Source organism: Mesocricetus auratus, unplaced genomic scaffold (genome assembly GCF_017639785.1).
Source record: "Mesocricetus auratus isolate SY011 unplaced genomic scaffold, BCM_Maur_2.0 Super-Scaffold_100018, whole genome shotgun sequence".
NCBI classification, from domain to species: domain Eukaryota; kingdom Metazoa; phylum Chordata; class Mammalia; order Rodentia; family Cricetidae; genus Mesocricetus; species Mesocricetus auratus.
Window position 1 is genome coordinate 50,355,222 of NW_024429199.1, and position 25,633 is coordinate 50,380,854.

General features: G+C 38.8%; 1 protein-coding gene across 2 annotated transcripts in view; it reads left to right on the forward strand.

Moving 5' to 3' along the window:
- Window positions 1-25,633, forward strand: part of Chd1 (chromodomain helicase DNA binding protein 1) — a 64,191-nt gene that overhangs the window by 16,083 nt on the left and 22,475 nt on the right. For both annotated transcript variants that reach the window (XM_040758312.1, XM_040758313.1), the window contains exons 3-17: window positions 1,143-1,344; window positions 1,993-2,097; window positions 5,409-5,473; window positions 8,166-8,315; window positions 8,458-8,726; window positions 9,751-9,976; window positions 10,595-10,695; window positions 11,030-11,208; window positions 12,154-12,281; window positions 13,966-14,182; window positions 15,671-15,760; window positions 17,209-17,399; window positions 18,508-18,696; window positions 20,953-21,115; window positions 21,880-22,032. In XM_040758312.1, coding sequence (XP_040614246.1) covers window positions 1,143-1,344; window positions 1,993-2,097; window positions 5,409-5,473; window positions 8,166-8,315; window positions 8,458-8,726; window positions 9,751-9,976; window positions 10,595-10,695; window positions 11,030-11,208; window positions 12,154-12,281; window positions 13,966-14,182; window positions 15,671-15,760; window positions 17,209-17,399; window positions 18,508-18,696; window positions 20,953-21,115; window positions 21,880-22,032 — 2,428 coding nt within the window. The remainder of the gene's footprint in view (window positions 1-1,142; window positions 1,345-1,992; window positions 2,098-5,408; window positions 5,474-8,165; window positions 8,316-8,457; window positions 8,727-9,750; window positions 9,977-10,594; window positions 10,696-11,029; window positions 11,209-12,153; window positions 12,282-13,965; window positions 14,183-15,670; window positions 15,761-17,208; window positions 17,400-18,507; window positions 18,697-20,952; window positions 21,116-21,879; window positions 22,033-25,633) is intronic.

Consider the following 25,633-nt stretch of genomic DNA (forward strand, 5'->3'; position numbering starts at 1 on the left):
TCAGTCTCTCTGGGCCTGATATATGAGTGGTTCTCAGTAAAGTTATTTGAATTAGTGATTTTCCTTACCTGGTGAGTTAATAGAGAAATAAAGCAGGGGAAAATTTCTTCTCTAAAGTTCGTCTCAAGGGGTTCAAGTACAATAGGACATTTCTCCCTTTTATTAAAAGACACTTAATGATATCTGGGGGCCTCAGAACTGTATGTTTTGGGGAGGGAAATAATGGTAGGAAGTTTGGGGGAATGAAGAGAAAAGAGCAATATTGGTGTGAACATTGTTGAAAGATGTTACCAGAGGCAAAGTTTTGCTTTGTGTTCCTATGGACATACTATTTTTCTACTACAGTTTCAAAACATAGATATATTTGCTAATTTTAGCATACATACATCTAATTTGTAGGATAAAAATCTTTTCTGGAAACGTTTATTACTGTCTTACAAATCTATTAGTTCCTTCTGGAGAAAGAATAGCTTTTAATGTAGTCTGTCAATGAGTGGTGCCATCTGGTGGTATTTTTGAAAAATTACAGAAGGCAGGAAGCTACCTCAGCCTCCCAAATTCTGGAATTACAGCCTTGCATTGCACATTGCTAGAAATAATCTTGAAAGAAGTAGGAACTGGAAGTGATCTCATCTTCTGCCCGTTGTAAGAATTCCCAACATGTTTATTAATTTCTTTATACAGTTCCTAATTTAAACTGTTAAAGCTAGTCTGTCTGTCTGTCTCTCTCTCTCTTGGTTTTTCAAGACAGGGTAAGACAGGGTTTCTCTGTGTAGCTTTGGGACCTGTCCTGGAATTTCCTCTGTAGATCCGCCTGCCTCTGCCTCCTGAGTGCTGGAGGTGTGTGCCACCAATGCCCGGCCACAGCTGGTCTCTTAAAGGGTTTTTGTACTATGATTTAAACTTCTTGTCTTCCCAGTTTCTAGCCCAAGATCCTGTAATTGGTGGGCCTGGCACGTTATATTTGAGGGAGAGGGAGATTACAATCATACATATGTATGTCCACTACTGTAAGTGAACATACCCCTTCGTGTTGGCCACAGATATTGCAGTATTAAACTGTATGCTGTATGTCTACCTTTCTGCTGAAAAATTAAAATTTTCTTGAGTTTTGCTTCAAGTCTTCTATTTTCAAATTATAGCCAGTCGGAAGATGATTCCGGGTCGGCTTCAGGCTCTGGATCTGGCTCGAGTTCTGGCAGCAGCAGTGGAGGAAGTAGCAGCCAGTCTGGGAGCAGCGACTCTGACTCTGGGTCTGACTCAGGAAGTCAGTCAGAGTCTGAATCAGATGGGTCCCAAGAGAACAAAGTCCAAGCAAAACCACCGAAAGTTGATGGAGCCGAGGTAATTCAGCAGCAAGTAGGATTTTGTTTTCTTTATTATTTTGGAGGAACTTAGTTGGCAATACTTGTACTAGAGTTTTAGGAAAAAGTAGATTTAATTTTCATGAATCAGAAGCTGTGGACATGTATCTTAACAAATTGGCTTTAAAGAGAAGCAAATGGCTGTAAAATACCAAATATAAAATGAAACCTTCTCTGCCTCTTTAAGACACAAGTACCAGTTCCTGGAGAGCTAAGATGCATGGGCCAAAAATGTAAATCATGTACAGCTTTGCTAATGGAGAGAGCTCCCCCCACTAAAAGTCAAGTTGCCTCAAAAAAGTCAAGTCGCATGAGCAGAAACTGACATGGCTTATAGTTGCACTCTGGTATTTCTCCTTTACCTAACACAGGAGAAAACAGGCAGCCACACTGTGTGTAAGAGTAACCCAGCACCTTGGAAGCACCAAGAGCATGGTGGTTATTCCGCACAGTCCAGCATGCCATCATTTCCTTCATTCGCTTTTGAGGCACTGCTCTCCTTTCGTTGTTTTGCAGGGACACCACATTTATGTGATGAGTGAGGAAAGTACTTACTTTGAGGGGTGTAAGTGTTTGAACTACAGTTTTACCACATTTCAGCTCTCCCTGGTTTGTGTTTCTGGTACAGTTTTGGAAATCTAACCCTAGTATTCTGGCTGTTCAGAGATCTGCAATGCTTAAGAAGCAGCCACAGCCGCCGCACCCAGCTTCATCTAACAGTGGGTCAGAAGAGGTGAGTTTCATTGTGAGCTGCTGTTTAAAAGTGGCATGCCTACTCGCTGAATACGACTCCTTTGAGTGAATAGGAGTGCCTGTATTTAGATACATGTATCAAGAATCTTGGCATACAGGCATCTTTCTCTTTTTATGTTTTTGTTTTTTTTTTTGAGGCAGGGTTTCTCTGTCTAGCTTTGGAGCCTGTCCTGGCACTCGCTCTGTAGACCAGGTTGACCTCACACTCACAGAGATCCATCTGTTGCCACAATTGCCCGGCCAGACATCTCTTTCTTTTATACCAATACTTCTAATTTCAAAGGATAACCAAAAATAGTGGGACCTTTGTGTGCATTTGCTCGTCACAGGAAAACAAATAAAAATAGCTAAGCTTGGTGGCGTCTCCCTGCCGTCCCCGCTCTAAGGAGGCTGCAGCAAGGCAGATTGTACATTGGAGTTGAGCACTGGCCATAGGAGCCTTGAGACCAACCTGCTATACTTAGGAAGGCTCTGCTTCAGTTTAAAAGACTAGAGAAGGCCAAGGTGAAATTTCAAGAAATAGTAAACAGAATGAATTGGCATGGTAGCGTGAGTCTATAATCTCAGAACTTGTGAGGCTGAGGCGATGGGATTGTGATTTGAGGCCCTGTCTCAGCACCCCACCCCCGATAGTTTGTACCCATATGCACAGGCACACATATTCCAATGGATGAAGACAAAATATGAGCCTGGATTTGTTACGTAGGATCATTTGTGCATTTTCTGTGAGATTGCTGTGATAAACACCAACGAGGAGCAGCTTGGGGGAGGAAAGGGTTTATTTTGTCTCATACCTTACAGTCTGTCATGAAGGGAGGTTGGGGCTGAACCTGGAGGCAGGGACTAAAGCGGTAGTCATGGATGAGTGTGCTGCTTACTGGCTTGCTCTTCAGACTTACAGTTCAGCTACCTTTTTTTTTTTTTTTTAATAAGTTCTGGGATCTGATAGTGACACCACATGTGTCTTTGCTCGGCCAATCATTACTCAAGATGTCCCACAGACTTGCCTATAGACAATCTGATGGAGGAATTTTCTCAATTGAGGTTCCGAACCTCTTCCCAGATGACTCTGGCTTGTGTTAAGTTGGCAAAAAAGAAAAAAGAAAAAAAAACACCAAAAAACAAAAGTAACCAGTGCCCATATGTATTCATTCACATGATATCTTGATCTGAAGTACTTTCTGTAGTCTACATATTTGTATATATTTGTGTATTATAGTGTCAATACACTTCTTAAAGAATTTTTTTTAATTGCAAGATTACTGTCATACATGCCACTTTTGGGTGAGATTTGTTTGTTTTGGTTTTTTGAGACAGGGCTTCTCTGTGTATTTTTGGAGCCTATCCTGGCACTCTGCAGACCAGGTTGGCCTCAAACTTATAGGGATCCGCCTGCCTCTGCCTCCCGAGTGCTGGGATTAAAGGCGTGCGCTACCAACGCCCGGCTGATTTGTTTTTATTTGTGTGTATGTGTCTTAGTTAGGTTTCTGTTGCTATGGTAAAACATAGAAGTGTAAAAAGCTTTTTTCTTTGAGAGGAGCCTTCCGGCTAGCCTGGTTCTAGAATTGCATCAGTCCCAAATAAACACACAGGAGGCTATATTAATTATAAAGCTGTTGGCCTTGCTTGTTTCTAACTGGCTAGCTCTGACTTAAGTAATTACCCCATAATTGTTAATCTAAGTGTGTCTCTTACCGGAGAATAGTTCCGGGCTTCCTACCCCATGGCGTTACATGTCGAACTCTCTTGTGTTTCTCCTTCCCAGAGTCCTCCTGGACTCCTAGTCCCACCTATCTAGATTCCTATTGGCTCAACAGTACTTTATTGACAAATGTACAGGACTTCCCCCATCAGAGAAGGCATCTTATAGAAGTTAGGGCTTACAGTTTCCGAGGGCTAGGATAGGAGTTCATCACCATGGGGAAGCAAGCATGACATGAGGCAGGCGTGGCACTTGGAGCTGCAAACTGCAAGTTCTCACAACTTAAACCATGAGTAGGAAGCAGAGAAGCAAACCAGGAGTGGCCTAGTTTTGAGATTCAAAGCTGCCTCCAGTGACATACTTCCTAAACTCATCCAAACAGGTCACCAACTGGGGAGTGGGTATTCAAATGCCCAGGATTATGGGGGACTGTGTGTCTCTGTGCCTGCCTGTGGGGGTGCACTGAAGAGGCCAGGGAAGGTTACCAGGTTTCCTGGAGCTGGAGTTACCCTCATTTGTGAGCAACCCCTCTTGGGTGTTGGGAACCAAATTCTGGTTGGTTGTCTGCAAGAGCAGGAAGTGCTCTTAACCACCGACTTGTCTGTCCAGTCCCAGAATTGTTATTTTTAATTACTGCATGTAATAGTACATGTTTTGGGGGGAGGTACTATGGAGTTTCTCCAGTAGGCCTTGACCGTAGGGACAGTGCTCTGTTAGTCTTCACCGAGACACCTCAATGCACGTGTACACGGTAATACACAAAGTCCCTTGGAATGTCTGTTATCCATTTTCTTGTGTTGGGAGCATTCAAAAGCTTCTTTAAAATGATTAGCTGTCATGAAATGTAGCTATCCTACTGTGCTTGCCGGCATCAGATGATTCTTGCCCGGCCTCACCCTGTACCCACTAACCATCTTCTTTTCAGCTCTCCTGGGCCCTTCCTAGGCTCTGAAAACCACTATTTTCTTTTTTACTTCTGAAAGCAACTTTTTTTTTAGCTTCCACTGTATATGAGAACATGCAGTGTTTGTCTTTTGTGCCTGACTTATTTCACTTGAGCTAATACACTCTACCTCCATCTGTGTTGGCCCCCGATGACTACAATTTCCTTATATTGTATGGCTGAATAGTATTTCATTGTGTGTGCATATCAATACTTCATATATTGACTATTGAATAACCCCAAATTATTGAAATATTCTATTAAGAGAATGGACCTTAAAAGAATAAACATGTTTCCATATGTTGACAAAAGCACCTGGATGTTTCTACAAATACATTTAAGAAGAAAGTCAATTTGATATTTTATTGAATTTGTAATCTGCAACAGTAATCAATGGTCTCTAGGAAGCTAGGTCAGAAGTTTTACAAAATGCTGATGTTGTCATACTTAATTTCACTGTCTTAATTTGTAATAAGGATGCTTTTAATTACTTTAAGCTAATAACATAAAACAGCATTGAACAGAAAGAGAAGGCTAACCAGGTATTGTTAGCGAAATGAATGTTGACCAGCAAAGCAAGTGGGACTTTGCTAATGTGGTTAGACTCAAATTGTGAGTAACTTCCACTGCCCTCCTTTCTCTGTAGGGTTCCTCTAGCACTGAAGACTCGGACGACTCCTCCAGCGAGGTCAAGAGGAAAAAGCATAATGAGTATGTGGTTTTATTCCGCTGACAGTTTTTTGCCAGGGAAATACTATGGATTTGTATTTCTTCTTTTGTAAATTTTCTTTCCAAAAGTAGGTTTTGAAATTCTTAGTTCATGGTATTTTTGAAGTTAATTTAAACTACTACCTTAACATTTGTCTTTCTGTAACCAGCTGAGGTCTATTTTATGCCAGTACTTTTATTTGTTGTAACCTATCCATACCTATATATTTGTAGATTAAAGATCAACTTTAAATGACATCAAAATACTACTTTCCAAATATTTTTATAACTTGGGAGAAAAGCATGTAGGATCATAGGATGATTGATTGACTTGGTTGTTGTGTTAATTACTTAAACAGTTCATCTACACATGAAGTTCACTTTCTTCTGCAGAACTCACTTAGAAATTCATTATAACTGCCACAAAATCTGACCCAGAAAGCAGTAAGAATACTTTCACACCTTAGATCCATATTCACTGGTTTGGGTTTTCCATTGTGATGTTTTGATCACTAATTTTCTATTTTGTCTTGGATATTCTGTATATTTACTTTGTTCTATGTATGTTTAGATTTATTGTTTTTCCACAGGCTTTGAATGTTTATAATCTTAAGATTCATACTTTTTAGTTTATGAAAATTCAGTTTTTGTATCTTTGGATATCTTCTGTTTCTTTCTCCTCTGTCTCTCATAGGCCCGCCTGTTACTAGGTGTATTTTGGATAATGTAGTTTGACTCTGTAAAATCTTACTGTTATGTTTTGATGTGCTGCATTGTGTCTAATTTCTAAAGATTTGTATGATCAAACATAAGGGTACACACATGCCAGAAAAGCACTGAACAGTTGAGCTACCCTATATTCTAGTTTTCAATGAGAACTATATAGTGTGTCTTTTCAACTATTTAAATCTTCTGTTGAGCTGCTAATTTCTCAATAAGCATGGACACAAGCAAATAATAAAAAGCAAGTAATTTGGGCTGATGTGCAGACTTAATTGGATTTAAAAATTAAAAGTCACATTAAATCTTTTATTTGGAAGATTTTTTTCCCCATCAGTCCTGTGTAATGCTACTGTCGGTATTCATGCTCTAAAAAGACCCCAAAGATTAAAAATAACTAACTTCTACTATGTCTTCTCATAATCTGATTTTCTGTGTGTTTACCATAGTCACAACTGATGTAGCGTATGTCAAGCAGTGGAACAGACCATCACTGCCTGTGTTAGGGCAGAGTACAGGGTGTATAGTGTTACCATAGGGCAGAGTGCAGGGTGTATAGTGTTACCATATACTTGTGGCTGAAAGTGTTTCTGGTTTTAGAATTTAGCCATTTCAGGAATATTTTACATATTCTTTATCTTTTGGGTAACCTAAACTCCAAACTATCAAAATCTCAAATCTGAAACTTTTCAAAAGTTTCAAGATTTTTAGATTTTGATATTAGGGACGCTGATGTATGAGACTCTAATATGTGTCTTTCATCTGAGCTTTATGTAATGACAAAATATTAACATGTAGACCCAGTATTTTTCTGTGCATATTGATTGAAAAGAAAGGAAGTAGATTGAAGGAAAGATTAAGGTCATTATTTATTGGCTATTTTTTGAGTTGATAATGTTGGGAGTAGTTTAGTGTCTATTTTATATTCTTCTATAATTAAGCCTTTTGTTTGTTTGTTTTTGGTTTAATTTTTTGAGACAGGGTTTCTCTGTGTAGCTTGGAAACCTGCTCTAGCTTCTATTTACTATGTAGACCAGGCTGGCCTCAGACTCACAGAGATCCACCACCACCAGGCTATAGTTAAGCTTTTTTTTTTCTTAGAGAACATGTACTTTCATTTAAAAATCAGTTTAGGGGCTGGAAAGATGGCTCATCAATAAAGAGCAGTGTCTGCTTTTCCAGGGGACAGTGGTTCCCAGGACCCACCTAAAAGGTTGGCTAACAACTGGCTGTAATTCCAGACTCGGGGAATCTGACACCCCATTCTGGTCTCTGTGGTGGGCGCCAGGAATGCAGGTGTTGTATAGACATACGTGCTGACAAAACACTCATATACATAAAAGGAAGGAAATGACTTTTTTCTCTGTAGCCCATAAATTGTTGTGTTTTGGGGACACTACAGTGCAGACTCCTCTCCCTGAGAAGGGAGGGCCTTTTCACAGGCAGGATGTGCAGGTGCTCACCTGTCCTCTACATACTTGACTGGATTCTTCCCCTTGGATTGCTCAACGTCCTGATTCCCCCACGTGTAGACAAAACGAAGCACTGCACGCGAGAGCACCATTGAGTCGGATGCGCTTGGTGGATGCAGCCCAGCATGGCTGGGTCACCTGGACCTCAACCACGCTGAGCCACTGCTTCCGCACCAAAAGGATGCGAGAGGGGCTAGAATTAGAATCCCCTTTGATTTTAAAGAACAGTATAGTGTAGTTACAAACCTGTAAGTATTTGCTCACATAGTACTCTTTTACATTTGAGCTTTAATTAAATGATCAGTAAAACCCCGTGGTGTTATGAGAGATTTTACAAAGAACTTCTCATTGTTGCTCTACTGAGAGAGTCTTAGTATTTTTCAATGTAGCTCAAAGCAGCAGTTTTCTTTATCTTCAGTGGAAAGAGTTTAGTTTGGTTGTGCTTGTATGTTAATAATTAGTTTACTTACGATTAATGTCTAAATAAAATATTTTATATGCAGTGAAGATTGGCAAATGTCCGGGTCAGGATCCCCGTCTCAGTCTGGTTCAGATTCTGAATCTGAAGAAGAGAGAGATAAAAGTAGCTGTGATGAGACAGAATCTGACTATGAGCCAAAAAACAAAGTCAAAAGCAGAAAACCTCAAAGTAGGTAAGTATTTGTAGTATTCTGTGTTTTGAGGCTAAAAATTGTCGTTTAGAGAAGGGCTTCTTTTTTTATTTTTTGTATGGTTTCTCTCTCTCTTTTTTTTAATGCCACTGTTCCTGTAAACACTTGCTTTTTCCTTCCCCAGATGTAAGTCAAAAAATGGGAAAAAAATTCTTGGACAAAAGAAGAGGCAGATTGACTCATCTGAAGATGAGGATGATGACGACTATGATAATGATAAACGAAGCTCTCGCCGCCAAGCTACAGTCAACGTGAGCTACAAGGAAGATGAAGACATGAAAACGGACTCAGACGATCTCCTGGAAGTCTGCGGAGAGGATGTTCCGCAACCCGAGGAGGAGGAATTTGAAACCATAGAAAGGTTCATGGACTGCAGAATTGGAAGGAGAGGAGGTACAGTTGCAAAAAAAGCATTGTATGGTTTGCTTATTCCCCTACTTTTTACCAGAGTAAAGGACAGTATTTCTTAAAGTCTTCTAGTTTTTAAAGCAAAGAAAGTGAATTTTCTTCTATTTTGCTTATTTGCTGTCAAAATGTAGATTGCTTGGCCAACGTGTCTCTGGAAATGCCCCTATTAACACAGTCCGTGTATTATAGGTAGTGGGAAGGTTTTTAACTTAATAGATTTGCATTTTCCTTGTATTTTAAATCAAACCATTTGTTTCTCTTTATATACTTTCAACTTGAAGAATTTTTGTTCTTTTGACTTTTTTTGTTTGTTTGTTTTTGTTTTTTGATTTTCGAGACAGGGTTTCTCTGTGGCTTTGGAGCCTGTCCTGGAGCTCGCTCTGTAGACAAGCTGGTCTCAAAGTCAAAGAGATCCGACTGCTCCTGCCTCCTGAGTGCTGGGATTAAAGGCGTGTGCCACCAACGCCTGGCTTTTGACAATATTTCCCCATGTCTCAACTATATGGGCTCGTTATTGCTTAATGTAACTGGGAAGTAAAATAATTAAAATAGCAATTTCCAAATTATTAGTTACTGTATGCCAATAGGTGTGTTGTTGAGTACCTCACTGTGTTTTGAAAAAATTGACTTTCCTTACTTAATAAAAAAATTTACCTTTGCTTAGTGTAATTTATCTAGGACAGCTTGAATGAGTTGGTTCCTTCCACCATCTGAGTCTTGGAAGTAGAACCCAGCTTATCAATCTTGATTGCAGGTCCTTCTGCCTGCTGAGCCATCCGCCTGCCTCTGTTTCCCTATTTTAAAAGCTCAAGAGAGGGATGGAATTAGATCATTTTTCACTTCAACTTGTTCAGTGTTCTTTATATGTGACATAACTTCTTATGATTTTTTTGTATTTTAATTTAGTTTGCCTATCTAATGAGTGGTTTTGTACACGTACTCTTGAAACTTTGTATTTGAAAGAAATATCCCTGTAACAGAATTATATGCTTTTTTCTTCTGTCTTCAGCTACTGGTGCTACTACAACCATTTATGCTGTTGAAGCAGATGGTGATCCAAATGCAGGATTTGAAAAAAGCAAAGAGCCAGGAGACATACAGTATTTAATTAAGTGGAAAGGATGGTCGCACATCCACAACACTTGGGAGACAGAAGAAACCCTCAAGCAGCAGAATGTCAGAGGGATGAAGAAATTGGATAATTACAAGAAAAAAGATCAGGAAACAAAAAGATGGTAAAAATGCTTAAAAAAAGGGTTACAGTTAACTAAGCTTTTTGGTATTAAGCAATACATAACAGAGAATAAAATGACAGCCTCAAATATTTATAGTCTATATTATTTCATCTCCGGGTGAAACTCTTTTTTTTTTTTCCCCTGTGGCTTTGGAGGCTGTCCTGGAACTCGCTCGGTAGACCAGGCTGGTCTCGAACTCACAGTGATCCGCCTGCCTCTGCCTCCCGAGTGCTGGGATTAAAGGCGTGCGCCACCAACGCCTGGCCCGGGTGAAACTCTTGAGAAATGTTCTGGTCTGAACTTATCTTTTATAAGAATCACACAGACTGTTTCATACTCCCAGAAATTTGTAAATTAAAAAATTAATGATGTTGGCCAGGGTACAGCTATGAGAACGCTAACCTAGAACGTGCAAGGCCCTGGGTCCAATCTCCGGCCTTGCGAAAGAAAAAGAAAAATTAATAACAATGGTTTCTCTCTGGTTCCAGTTTTTTCATTGTTCAGATTGGGTTATACCATTAAAGGATGCAATGGGAGCTTGTCTAAGAGATAATTATCATTAAGATAAAATTATTTAGAGGAAAACCTTAAGTCTGTTGTTGCTTTAAAATTTTTCAGGCTGAAAAATGCATCTCCAGAAGATGTGGAATATTATAATTGTCAACAAGAACTTACAGATGATCTCCACAAACAGTATCAGATAGTGGAGCGTATAATTGGTTAGTAGCGAATACATTTGATAAACTGTTATCTGTTTGGTGTGCTTTTGAGATGGGATCCCATTATGTTGCCAAGATGGTCTCAATCTCAGAGTCCTCGAGCCTCAGCTTCCTGAGTAGCTGGGATTGCCTGCCTTCAGACTCTTCATCTGTGCTTGAAGTCATGGCAGCAAACATCAGAAGTTTACTGTTTACATGTAAAATAAAGTAGCTTGGTTTTACCAGTATAAAATATTGCAATGTAGATGACTACTTTTCAGTTGTGTAACTTTTACTGAGTATGTCTCTCCTGTAATTAAATATAAATAAAATGAATACCTGATTCATCTCACAGCTCATTCCAATCAAAAGTCAGCAGCTGGTCTTCCTGATTATTATTGCAAATGGCAGGGGCTTCCCTACTCAGAGTGCAGCTGGGAGGATGGAGCTCTCATTTCCAAAAAGTTTCAGACATGCATCGATGAATATTTTAGCAGGAATCAGTCAAAAACCACTCCTTTTAAAGATTGCAAAGTGAGTACTGACATTTTTAATGAATGCAATATGTGTGTTGTAACTGGTTCAAGCCTATATAGAGAGTTGAATCCTGAAGTCATGGCCTGAAATAGTACTTTGTTGGATATGCCTTTTAGAGAAACTGAGAGTCCTTCAGTGGCACTATTTAAAACATGAGAAATTGGTAATGATTGATGATGGGGTAGGGAAACTGAAGCGTGTGTTTCCCTTGAAGTTGCAAATGTGTGCTTGGTTTAAAGGCAGCAGCTATGTTGCTGAAAGTAAGAACAGAATCAGAACACAGTCTAGGACTACCTTCCCCAGAACTTTTGAAACTTAAATAGTTTACATAAAAGTATTAGTGTTAGTTTTAAAGTCTAGGTACTACTTTATTACACTGGAGCAATGGTTATGAATGAATTTGACTTTCCTTCCTAATGAAATACTTGACCTATGTATATAGGTGGGAACTGAATTTCCTTAGTAATTATTTTGGTTAAAAAGAAGATGAAACATTATGTATAGTGTTCTGTCTGCATGCGTGTGTGCAGACCAGAAGAGGGCACCAGATCCCATTACCGATGGTTGTGAGCTACCATGTGGGTGCTGGGAATTGAACTCAGGACTTCTGGAAGAGCTCTTAACATCTGAGCCATCTCTCCAGACATGTTTGTTGTGTTTTTGAGCCAGGATTCTGTTATCTTACCCATTCCAGCCTTGAGCTTGGGTTCCTCATGCTTCATGTTTTTAGAAGTAGACTTTTTGTCTCATCTGTTGATTTGGGTGTTATGGTATATACAATCAGGCTTTGCTTCTCAGATATTTTGAGTCATAGAACCTCTGAAATGAATGATTTGAAATAAATGTTAAAGTTTATGGTGAAAGATAGGCTAGAGGACATTCATCTTTTTTTCTTGTTTTATATTAAGTAATTCTACACATTAATATTTGTTCTCCATGAAGGTATTGAAACAAAGACCGAGATTTGTAGCTCTGAAGAAGCAACCATCCTATATTGGAGGACATGAGGGTTTAGAATTGAGAGACTATCAGCTGAATGGTTTAAATTGGCTTGCTCACTCTTGGTGCAAGTAAGTATATTCTAGTAGTTATCTACGTACATCGAGAGGATGAGACTTCCCATTTCCTCACAGGTCTCCAAGGTCTTTCTTTACAGGTTTAAACCAGTTGTCAGTTTCCTTTAGTAAGTACCCAGAGGTATCAGAGATTTCCACAAGTTGAAACTCTGTAGTAAAGCAGTGTTTGCTGGGGGTTTCCTGTGCAGGGGGAGCAGCACAGGTATGATTTGAGTCTGTGACAGGTGTCAGAGAAACAGTGTCTCACTTCATTTCAATGCGTTCATTAAGGCATGCGAGATTTAAGTCTTTTAAGTGAGCCAGTGAACACGATGAAAATCATAATTCTCAGTGGAAAGTGTTTTCAGACTTTTTAGGATATTTTCACATCCTTCAGATTCATAACCCTAACACCGGGATGTTGATAGTTTCTTGATAGTGACGCTCAGACTCGAGTATATATTCCAGGCTCTTAGACTGGCTGCATAGACAGTGCACTAGAAATTGGTCAGTTTAGGATTTGTCTCAGCCAGTACATATATCGTCCTGACTTTCTCTTTTATTTATTTCCCAATCTCTTTAAGGGTGTGCTTTTGTTGCTTTTTTGAGGCAGGGTCTGGTGGTCCAGTTGACCACAAACCCACTCTGTAGTCAAGGATGACCTAGAACTCCTGATCCTCCCGTTTTTCGCCTCAGTTGCTAGGATTATAGGTGTACACCACCATGTCTACCTAGGATATAGACGGTTTCTGCTCAGTATCGTCATGCTTCTTTCCCAAGGTACAGAAAGCCACAGTTGTAAAGGCACGGGGAGCCAGTTCTTTTCCTGTTGTCACATTGTGCCTCCGCAGAGTAGGTAATGAGGAAGGACATGGATGGGATTAATGGTTAACACCAGAGAAGCTGAAGGAGTAAGAATAGAGTTTACAAATACATAATTGAGGGATGATTTCTGTTAATAAGTTTGAGTTTTAACTTACTTGATGATTATAATTTTTCTTAAAGATTTATATATTTATTATATATTCAGTGTTCTGCTTGCATGAATGCCACCAGATCTCATTACTGATGGTAGTGAGTCACCATGTGGTTGCTGGGAATTGAACTTGGGACCTCTGGAAAATCAGCCAGTGCTCTTAACCTCTGAGCCATCACTCTAGCCACTGATTACAATTCTTAAGTGTTTGTCATCTACACTATCCTGGAATATTTCTCCATTCCCTAGTTTTTTCTAGTAACCACTTAGTCCTTTCCTCTTTTCCCTGCTTTCTGTGGTCCCTATTCTTGAGGTCACAGCTTTTTAGGGTTCAGTTTAGCTATGCTTTTTCACTGTTGTTCTTCCTAGATGTGGTCCTGTTCCCCTCCCCCCAGACACTTTTTACTTAGTAATATATCTCTAGTCTGCCTCCTGGTAGATGAATTATAATATTGGCTTTGTAATTAACTAAGAATAATATTAAATATTGAAGCAAATTCTAGCATTAGGTGTTATTATTCATTTTATGTTTCTTATAATGTTAATGGTACTTGTATTTATTATTAATGTTGCTGTATTAATGTAGTGTATTGCATAAAACACCCCTCAAGAGTTTCGGTCTATACCACCCCATATAAAAAACTGGAGCATATGGCATGAAAACAGTTCTTCGTGGATTTCGACCTTTATTGCATACGTGGATTCTTGTTTTTAACTTTGTAGGGGAAACAGTTGCATACTTGCTGATGAAATGGGCCTTGGGAAAACAATACAGACGATCTCGTTTCTGAACTATTTGTTTCATGAGCATCAGTTGTATGGACCTTTCCTGTTAGTAGTTCCACTCTCCACTCTGACTTCCTGGCAAAGGGAGATTCAGACGTGGGCGTCTCAGATGAACGCGGTGGTTTATTTAGGTGACATTAACAGCAGGAACATGGTAAGTTGTTTTTCCCATAAATTTAGAAGGATAGACAAAGTTATCTTTGAGTATAAGTGTTTTATCTTTTTTGTTTTGTCTCCATAGCTTTAATTTTAACTTGCAATTTGCCACAAATCAGTGCCTAACTCATGCTTAATTGGTTATAATAAAAACATCAAGTTCTGGGGCTGGTGAGGTGATTGATGGTAAGGGCGATTGCCACCCAGGCTGACAACCTGAGTTGGATTCCTGGCACCCACAGGGTAAAAGGAGAAAACTGGCTCCCTTAAACATGCCCTCTGACCTCTACACACATACAGGTGTGCACAACACAATAAATAAATATGACACATTTAAAAGTCATACCCGGCTCAGGTATAGTTGGATATAAATGTTTATGTGTATGTTCTATGTACTTATGAACAAATACACACAGACACACCCATAAAACTATATTACTTTGAGGCCCATCCTGGCTTTGAACTCACAATCCTTTGGTCTCAGCTTCTGGTGTGTTAGCAGTATAGACACGTGCCACACACACATATACAAGCGCATGCTCACATGAACATATTACGAACATGTATGAATTATGTGTTTTTTGTGGAAAATTTCAAATATTCATGAACAGTTTGCAGAGTGCAGTGAACTTCTCAAGTTTTACCATTTTAACTGGTTGCTCATCTTCTTTCATCTTTACTTCTATATTTTACTCTCTTTGCAGTTGTGTGAGATAAAACTTAGATGCCACTTTGACTCTTTTGGGGGCGCCCATCACACAGGTCCCAAATAAATCTCACACATAGACTTTTTCTTCTAAATGTCCTGCCTTAGCCGTACTGGTTTCTAGCAAGCTTTTCTTAGCTTAACTTAGCCTGTTTATCTTTTGCCTCTGGGCTTTTATCTTTCTCTATTTCTGTATACCTTTCTATACTTCTTACTCTGTGGCTTGCTGTGTATTTGTGTGGCTGGCCCCTGGAGTCCTCCTCCTCATCCTGCTCTTTTATATTTTCTTCGCAAATTTCTCCTCCTATTTGTTCTCTCTGCCTGCCAACCCTGCTGTCCTTTCTCCAGCCTCACTATTGGTTGTTCAGCTCTTTATTAGACCAGTCAGGTTTTAGACAGGCAAAGTAACACAGTTTCGTAGAGTTAAACAAATGCAACATAAAAGAATACAACACATATTAGCATTATTAAAAACAAATGTTCTACAGCATAAGCAAATGCAACACATCTTAAAACAATAATTTCAGAACAGTTACTAAGCGAATTGTTTGTCTCACCAAATGTGAGAACTTTAGTTGGAGGAATGTAATAAAATTAGATTTGCTCCATTTTTTTAATACTTCAGCATACCTAATGTTGGATTTTATAGTTACTAACTTTTATTACATATATATCTTTATGTGTGTACTTTAAATGACTCTTTGTTCATTTTAGATATTTAAGTAGAAATGTAATTTATTTGGTGATTCTCTTATATTTATCCTTAAAATTCCATAATAGATAAGAACCCATGAATGGATGCATCTCCAGACCAAACGATTAAAATTTAATATACTTTTGACAACTTATGAAATCTTATTGAAGGACAAGGTATGTACTACTTGTGTTAGTGTTTTCTTTTAGTGTCAGTTTTCCTGTATCATGTGTTGAGATCAGAATGAAAGAATATTTAAGCTATAGAACAGGTCTGCAAACTGTAACCTTGGGGCTTTTAACTTTTACATGGCCCTTGAGCTGCGAGTGAATTTTCTATTTTAAAAGGATTTTAAGAAGTTGAAATGTTGTGACAGAGTGCATTGGTATGCAAAGTCTAAAATACTTCTCATCTCTTAGTTTTAGAAAATGTTTGCCAACTCTTATTTACGTGGAATTTATTTGTAAGTGTAGTTTCATTTCTGTTACAGTGTAACGCAGGAGAGGGAGGGCTTATTTGCCTTGTGTCTTTGTCACAGTCACCATGAAGGAAGTCAGGGCAGAGTTTAAGCAGTGACTCCTGCTTGAAAGCTTGGCGAAGCCTGCTTGCTGACTTGCTCTTGCTCTCGGGTTCATGCTCATTTAGCATTAATACACAGCGCAGGTTCACCTACCTATGGATGCTGCCACTTGTGATGGCCCAAGCACTCGTGTAGTAATTAGCACTCAAGGCAAGCTAATAGGCCAGTCTGATCCCAACAGTTCCTCCACCAGGGTTTCATTTCTCAGATGACTCTAGACTGTGTTAACCAGCACAGTGTCTAAAACACTGTTAGTGCCACTTACATCAAATGCTTTGTAACTGTTGTCTCATTTAATTCTTGCATGTTTCTGCTTGCTATTTCTACTTTTATTGAAAAGTCAGTTCTCAGAACATCGTGAACGTGTCTAGTGTTACACAGCTATTAATAGCAGCATCGGGCTTGTCTCTATTTCAAGTCTCAAGAGACCTAAATTTACGTGTCAAAAACCTACTGTTTATAGAAATCATGTGATTAACAATACTTATACTTGGATCATGACACTGAAGTTGATATTCATAGAGACCTTTGTTGGACTTGGCTAAAAATCTTGTATAAAATTTTGAAGTGGTAGTATCAGCTTTCTTCCCTTTTGCTCATTGTATAAGCTAATACAGACTGAGATATTATCCATTTTCTATTCGTTAGTCACTGAAGAAATTTTATTTTGTATGTTAAGTTACTTGATTTGAGGATTACAGTTAAGTCTTGAAACATCTATCTATCTATCTATTTATCTATCTACCTACTTACCTACCTATCTATCTATCTATCTATCTATCTATCTATCTATCTATCTATCTATCTATCTATGTTCTTTAATTCAGAGTTTCTCTGTTTAGCCCTGGCAGTTATGAATCTCACTCTGTAGACCACGTTGGTCTTGAACTCACTGAGATCCTCCTGTCTGCCTCCCAAGTGCCCAGTTTAGTTTCTAATTTTAATTTGCCTCGTTTAGTAATACTGAGTTCAGATCAAATAAGAAAGTTAAATTTGAATTCTTATTTCTCTAAATATATTAACTGTTCTTTTGTTCATTTTAAGGCATTTCTTGGTGGTCTAAATTGGGCATTTATAGGCGTTGATGAAGCACATCGATTGAAAAATGATGATTCCCTTCTGTATAAAACTTTAATTGATTTTAAATCTAATCATCGTCTCCTCATTACTGGAACTCCTCTACAAAACTCCCTGAAAGAGCTCTGGTCATTGCTACATTTCATTATGCCAGAAAAGTAAGACAACCTGGGAAATACATAGTTTATATGCTAAGATTCAGTTGGGAAAAATTTAGGCTATTGATTTAAATGGCATTGGGTCACAGATCATTAAAATTAATGGAGTGCAATAATTTTTGGATTTGTAATTTGAATTTTAAATTATGAGACATAACCATAATACATTAAAATTTTTTTATGTGTATGAGTGTTTTACCTGCATATATGTATGTGTACCATGTGCAGACAGTGTCTGAGCAAACCACAAGAAGGCATTGATTTCCCTTGAAGTAGAGTCGTAGAACTGGAGTGAGCTGCCACATGGACTCTGGGAGTGGAATCCAATTTCCCTGCAGAGCCAGCAGATTCTCTGAACCACTGTGTCATCTCTTTAGCCCTATAAATATACCTTACTTGCAAAACTAGAATACTACTATTCTTTATATCTAATAGTATTAGTTACAGTAGCCACAGAGTGTGCTAGTTATTCTTGTGCTAGTAATCTTACTTTGTAAATAAAAATTAGACTAGAAAAGGTTAAATAATTGTCACAGGTCGCATATGCATTTTTTTCCTCAGTGTCTTGAACTTTCCATGGTATTCAGTGAGAAATATTTTAGAGACAACTGTTTGTCCTTGAAGAATTTAATTCAGAATAGTCATTACAACTTTATTCATCTATATGAATATATGAATTACAACTATGCATATGTATATAAAAGTTTATATATATATTTATAAAGTTGTAATATATAAATTACAACTTTATTAAAAATACATATTTCATCTTTTTGGTGCAGTTCTACAAGATGAGCCTAATACGTCACACATGCTAGGGAAGCCGTCTCCATGATCTGTATCTCCAGCCCTTGTTTTACTTTTTGTTTTGAGGTAGGGGCTCCCTAAGTTGCTCAGGCTAGCCTTGAAGACACTGTATCTTAGATTGAATCACATGTACTCATACCTATATGCATATATATACATATACACTCACACATAATTTACTTTTGTATGTGTGTGTATGTATAAGATAGACTTTTTGGGTGGGAAACTTTTAGAGGTGATTAGTTTTAGGTCTAATATACAATTTTGCTTATTTTCAATAATTGTTCTTTAACTTTTTTAGATTTTCTTCCTGGGAAGATTTTGAAGAAGAGCATGGAAAAGGCAGAGAGTATGGTTATGCAAGCCTCCACAAGGAGCTTGAGCCATTTCTGTTACGCAGAGTTAAGAAAGATGTGGAAAAATCTCTTCCTGCCAAGGTTGAGCAGATTTTAAGAATGGAAATGAGTGCTTTACAGAAACAATATTACAAGTAAGCTGAATACAGAACACGTAATTCAGAGTTGACTGTCTTTGTCCTCACATCCAGGGTCTCAGAGTAGTAGCAACTTGTTCAGTTTTAGAATAAGCTTACTCTGTGGCTAATTAGCAGGTAGTGTTAATGTTGGTTCCAAGATCAAATCATTGTCTTAAAAGATCTATGAGACTTTTCATGCATGTATGTATGTATGGGTATTGTGTACACGCCTGGTGCCTGCAGAGGTCAGAATAGAGCATAGGGTCCACTGGAAGTTGAGTTACAGTTACTTATGAACTGTTGTGTGGGTACTGGGAGCTGAACCCAGTCCTCTGAAAGGGTAGCAAGTGCTCTTAACCACTGAGCCGTGTCTTTAATGTGCGCCCATATGTCTATACTTTTTACCCTTCCATAAGCCTAACATGTTCAGTAAGTGTGGTAATTGACAGAGTTAAAGAAACGTGAGACAATTTTAAACCTCCTTTTTTTTTTTTTTTCTTCAGGACAGAGTTTCTGTGTGTAGTTTTGTAGACCAGGTTGGCCTCAAACTCAGAGATCCACCTGCCTCTGCCTCCCGAGTGCTGGGATTAAGGGCATGTGCCACCACCGCCCAGCTTTAAACCTCTCCCTCCCTCCCTCTCCGTCTCCGTCTCCTCTCCCTCTCCCTCTCCCTCTCCCTCTCCCTCTCCCTCTCCCTCCCTCCCTCCCTTTCTCCCTCCCTCCCTCTCTCTCTCTCTGTCTCTCCTCTTTTTCTTTTTGAAGAAAATGAATAAGCCATATTTTGTGTAAGTTTTTTGTCAAATTTATCTAGTGACTTTTCAAAGAATAAAAACTAAAATATATCCTAATATTTTATTCAAATATTTACTTGTAAACAGTTAAACATTATGGTGAGAATCTGTACACACCCCTCCCTTGTGGGTTTATTGAAGGTGTGATTAGACTTGGGACATTGAGATTGAGATTTCAAGTCCATCTAGGCGCTTGGTGAGTCCCAGGCAAGCCTAGGCTATTGGACACGACCTACAAGGAAAAGTACTACCAGGTACCTATGGCTTAGTTATTAGCACTCTGATTTCTTCTATTCTACATACGTCAGAGGTAGTTTGTTGTTGTTGTTGTTGTTGTTGTTTTTTTTTTTTTTTTGGTTTTACGATACAGGGTTTCTCTGTATTGTTTTGGAGGCTATCGGTCCAGAGGTAGTTTTTTTAATCCATATTTTTCATGTATCTAAATTAAAAAAATATTACCCAACTCCAACATTTTAAAAGTTTTTGATATCAGTGTTCAGTCAGATTTTCCTATGTTACTTCAAACTTTAGATTTTGCTTCCTTCAGAAATAGATCCCCCTGTGGCAATTTCGTGCTGCATTTGTAAAATGAAAAGAATTTGGAGAAGTTAAAAAGAGAAAGATATAACCCCTCTAATTCTCTCAGTATTGATTGTTTATATAAACTTATGTGTCTTCTGGGTACTTTTCTTGTTACTGTGGTAATAAAATATTGTTATAAATTTTGTATGTGCCCCCTGCTGGGGTGGTGGTGTAGTGGTAGAGATAATCCTAACTGATGCCAAAAATTAGCCTTGAGCCTTAGCTGGAAGATTGTCACAAATTTCTCCAGAAACACACAGGAGAAATTCTAAATACAGTAAAATAAGTGTTGAGCCTTTACGGCCTCTTACAGAATCAAGCATTGCACATGGACTCCTGTTTGCCTTGTAGGTAAGTTCAGGCAAATGCTGAGTAACCAGTAAGAAAGAAAGATGATAAAAGACTGTCTAGGTGTTTGGGGGCCTTTAGGTATCTTTATAAATTAAATTTACAAGAAAGAAAGTCAATAATAGATAACCAAAGTAGGTCTTGGAAGTGTTTTAAGGTGCATTGCATAATTACAATTTAGAGAGGGCAGTGTGACTGCAGCCAGGTATTCTCAAGAAACTCTATGAAAACTTGTCCGATGGAATGAAATTTGTAAGATTGATACGTGGACCATTGCTCCACAAAACTTGATGATTAATGTATTTATTATACTGCGTAAAGACTTGGTGTGTAGTTGATGGATCAGACAAGTCATGTGGCTTTTTTGCTTGTTTGTTTGTTTGGTTTTTTGTTTTAAGTTTTAACACACGAGGTTCAATCCATCCTGTATCTAATCATGAGCTTCAGAACGGTGAAATTTTGATTTGGTACTAGTGTTATTTTTTAAGCTTTTAGGATTTGTCTTGGTGATCTGCTGAACATTTGTTTTGTGTGACTTTTGTTTTTGAAGATGGATTTTAACTAGGAATTACAAAGCCCTCAGCAAAGGTTCCAAGGGCAGTACCTCAGGCTTTTTGAACATTATGATGGAGCTAAAGAAATGTTGTAACCATTGCTACCTCATTAAACCACCAGATAATAATGAATTCTATAATAAACAGGAGGCCTTACAAGTAAGAATTTTTAACTATTACTTTTGGTAAAGCAGTATTCTAAGAATATATATTTCAGTTTTAGCTTAAAATGGCATAGTGATTTAATATATTCGTCAGTTTTCTTTGGCTAATGTTTCATTTAAATATTGGTCTTGGTTATTTTTTTTTTATATCTATGAAAGACTTTAAAATTAGAATTTACAAGCATAGTCTTCTAAGCCAGTGGGTTGTATTGGTTTATCAGGAAAAAAAAATCCATTTATCTGCCCTTGATTGTGGTGTGGCTGAATCAGGCTGCAGTCATCTAAAGGAGGGCTTGCCTCCACAGATCCTACCCTCTTGCTGTTGGAAGGCGTTTATAATTCTCAATAGTGCAATGGGGATGAGAATCTCTGAATTAAAAAAAAATATTATTTGCTTGCTTTTAAAGTAGTATTGTTTGTTGAGTTGCTGCTTTTTTTTAAATGTATGCTTATGCTTATTTTGGCTAAGACTTGGAGAAACAGTGTAAGTGCCAGCAAACAGAATGATAACAGCACCATTTTCATGCTAAGAATTAGAGTGTAATGGTGCGTGGCTAAGGAGATTTAATGTATGTAAAGGAGTAAAATGGGAAAAGTCCTAGAAATTCTTGAAAGCTAAAATAAGTTTCTCTTCAGCATTATGGAAAATTTAAAATCTCAGTTGGAAATAATTGACACAGCTGCAGTATTAAGTGAAACACTGTGCTACTATTTATTTCATTACCACGTTGTAATAGTTTTAATTTATTGTTTCTTTAGCACTTAATCCGTAGTAGCGGAAAATTAATTCTTCTAGACAAGCTGTTAATTCGCCTAAGAGAAAGAGGCAATCGAGTACTCATTTTTTCTCAGATGGTGCGGATGTTAGATATACTTGCAGAATATTTGAAGTATCGTCAATTCCCCTTTCAAGTAAGCATTTCATTGTCTTTAAGTTTTGTCATGTTCTTGAGCTTATTTTGTAGAATTATGTTTGCGATTATTTTGCGTATAAATTACATTTCTCTTAAACATGTATACTTAGAGAATTATATTTGTCACTGTTCTAAGAGTTTCATTTTTTCAGTAATTTTAATTTTAATTCTGTCTTCTATGTTGCACACTGCTAAAAGCTGGACTCAGGAAGGCAGGTGTTTCTAGGTTAAGACTGATGGGAAACTTTGTGAATTCAGATGAAGTCTGAGGAAGGAGAAGCTGTCTGTGGGCACACTGCCAGGGAGGTGCAGGGTCTGAGATGATCTGTATTGGTGGTTAGCCTGACCCTTGGTTTGCTGAATAAAACCAGAGACGGCTTTCATTCACCCCGTCAGTCTGCACAAGACTCACGTTGACGTTCACTCAGTGAAAGTAAAGCCTCCCCTGAGAGAGTCTCACTATTAGAGTCAGGGCCTAGTCTCGGTACTTCACACCTGATGATTTGTTTCTTCTTCATCAATTGTGTGAGTGTTAGCCCCTGGGTGCTCTCGTGGAGGTCAGGACAATTTTGTGGAGCCATTCATGTGAGCTCCAGGGGTTAGACTCGGGTCCCCAGGCTTGCTGTGCAAACACTTGTAGCTACCAAGTCATCTTACTGCCCCCCTCGCAATATTACCAGGAGCATAGCAGACATTCAGCACACACAGCTAGAGAGTGGTGTTTATTTAATATAGGCAGAAGAGTTACTCAGAACTAGTTTACAGGGTTTCTGTTCTGTGTATGCTACACTTGAGTTTACAAGTAAAAAATACTAACCCTGTAATATGCTGTGAAAGAGTTACTGGCTGGGCGATATTAGTACATAAAAAACAAACATAGAATTTTATGGGGAAACAGAACAGCACCTCCGTTTGTAACTAAGCTGCAGTGTCGCACTGTATCAAGTGATAAATGTACAGAATGCATCAAAAGCCCTAGTCCTCTGCCCAAACCTCTTTTCCTTCCTAAATTATCAGAGGGAAATGTTTTTATATTTAAGCCACACCAAAATAAATGATACATGGTCATTCTAGGTTTTACTGATTGTAATTTTTATTTTAACAGAAATGAAACATGATTCTTTTTTCAGGCTTAGCCCTCTTCATTTGGGGGAAGATGTGAATCACTTCTCTCAGAACCACTGAGAATCAGTTCCTGAAAATGATTTCCATGGGGCTGGAGAGGTAGAAAACAAGCAAATGAGGGCACTTCCTGCTCTTTTAGAGGACCTAAGTTTAGTTCTTAGTACTCATTTTGGGTGGTTTACAACAGCTGTATCTCCAGCCTTGTGGGATCCTACACCCTCTTCTGGCCTCTGAGGGAATTTGCATGCATGTGTGCCTGTGCACAGTCAAAAGTAAAATTAAAGCAGTTTTTAGAGTTAAAGCCATATTTATAATATAAAAACGTTAGTAAAATTCTCATAATTCTTTTCTTCTATAACTCAGGCTGGCTTTGAACTCACGGTGTAGTCACGGATTTCATTGGTTGTATCTCCTTCAAGCACTTAGCATGTGTATCCATGCTTGTTTTATGTGGTGCTGCGGAATGAATGCATGCTAACTGAATACAGACTATCTACATCACCACCCTTCCTTCTACTTTTGTAGGCAACAAGGTCTCGCTCATACTGGCCCTGAGCAAGATGCTCCAGCAGTCCCAGGTGTCTTTAAAAGCCAGTGCTGGGGGCTGGAGAGTGCTCAGCCGTTCCGGGCACTTGCTGGCTGCCCTTGGAGGACTTGAGCTGGTTGCTAGCACACAAGCCAGTCGATTCCTCACTGCTTGTAGCTCCCCCTGACCTGACATCTGCTGGCCTTCAAGGACACACAGAACCACAAGTGCACACATAACTAAAAAAAAAATCTTTAAAAAAGTATAACTTTAACATACACCGTCTCTTCATTTTCCAAAAAAGTTCATCTAACAGCAGGAAAGTATCTGGGAACAGAAAGGGAGCACGGCAAGGTTCAGGGCTGGGGGGTGGGGGTTGGAATCTGAGTGCAGTAGCTTGTGCTGACAGACTTAGATTTAAGGGAATGGACAGTAAGCTGTCAGTGTATGTGAGAGACTCACGAACCTATGCTAAGAAGAGACTATAAGAATGGAAGCAGGAGGTAGGGCTTTTATACATCTAAACTAGGATATGGTTGAAAATATGTTTTGAAAGAATCCATTTTGTTGGGCTTGTTATTGCTTGCCTTTAATCCCAGGACTGAGGAGGCAGAGGCAGTCAGATCTCTGAGTGTAAGGCCAGCCAGGGATGCACAGACCCTGTCTCAAAAAACAACCTGTTTTACCTCTACTCTGTTTGAAACTTGAAACTCAACTAAGCCATCGCTAACTGGTTTCAGTCTGACTGGTTTTGTTTTAAATAGGTTAAACCCCCATAAGTAAGCTCATCAAGCAGCCCAAAGCAGCGGCACACTTTCTCTTGTGGGGTCAGAGCCGTGCCTTGTGTGTACCAGGAAAGTGCACTCTTGCAAACCAGAAACGAAAACATTTTTGTATATATTTTGTTTTACAATATCTCTTCACTGTTGTAGGTAGTCATCATTTTTGTTGTTGTTGCTGGTTTACAGAAATGTCATCGATACTTAGTTATTCATCTTGATTTTAAGTAGAATTGCTTTAGACTTTCTATCACACACACACACACACACCCAGCCCCCAACCCCAGCTGAGGACTGAATCCAGGGCCTGTTATACCCCAGCTTTCCATTTCTTAAGCAGTCATTATCTCTGAATAGCGATTTACATGTGTGCCAATCCTTAGCTTTTTTTTTTTCCCTGACAGTACTGAAAATTATAATGGTCCAACAATGATTGTAACTCTGGTTGTGAGTACATTTCTGCATGTTAATGTTTTTCTTGTTAAAAAGCTTCCTTTTTGTATTCTCCTTTATCAATGGAGGATTAGTACCAAAAATAATTACTGAATGTTATCGGTTGGGGCTGGAGAGATGGCCGCTCTTCCAGAGGTCCTGAGTTCAATTCCCAGCAATCACATGATGGCTCACCACCACCTGTAATGAGATCTGGTGCCCTCTTCTGGGGTGCAGGCATACATGCAGACACAACATTATATACATAATAAATACAATCTTTTTTTTTTTTTTTTTTTTTTTTTTTTTTGGTTTTTCGAGACATGGTTTCTCTGTATTGTTTTGGAGGCTGTCCTGGAACTTGCTCTGTAGACCAGGCAGGCCTCGAACTCACAGAGATCCGCCTGCCTCTGTCTCCCGAGTGTTGGGGTTAAAGGCGTGCGCCACCACCGTCCGGCAATAAATAAAATCTTTAAAAAATGTATATGCCAACAAAGCAGAGTTTGGCGTATTGCTTCCCCAAATGGTACCTACTTAATGTGCCACTTAAAAGCATGGCTCTTGGGCAGTAGATGTATGTAGCTAGTTAGTTCTAGTGTACAACCGATGAGCATTGATGTAACAGCCCCCTCTTCCCCATGCCAGGGGTGGAGCCATGAGCCTCACACGTAATTAGGCAGATGCTCTCTGCTATGAAGTCACACCCTGAGCTCAATAATAGCTAATGTTTAGTAAAC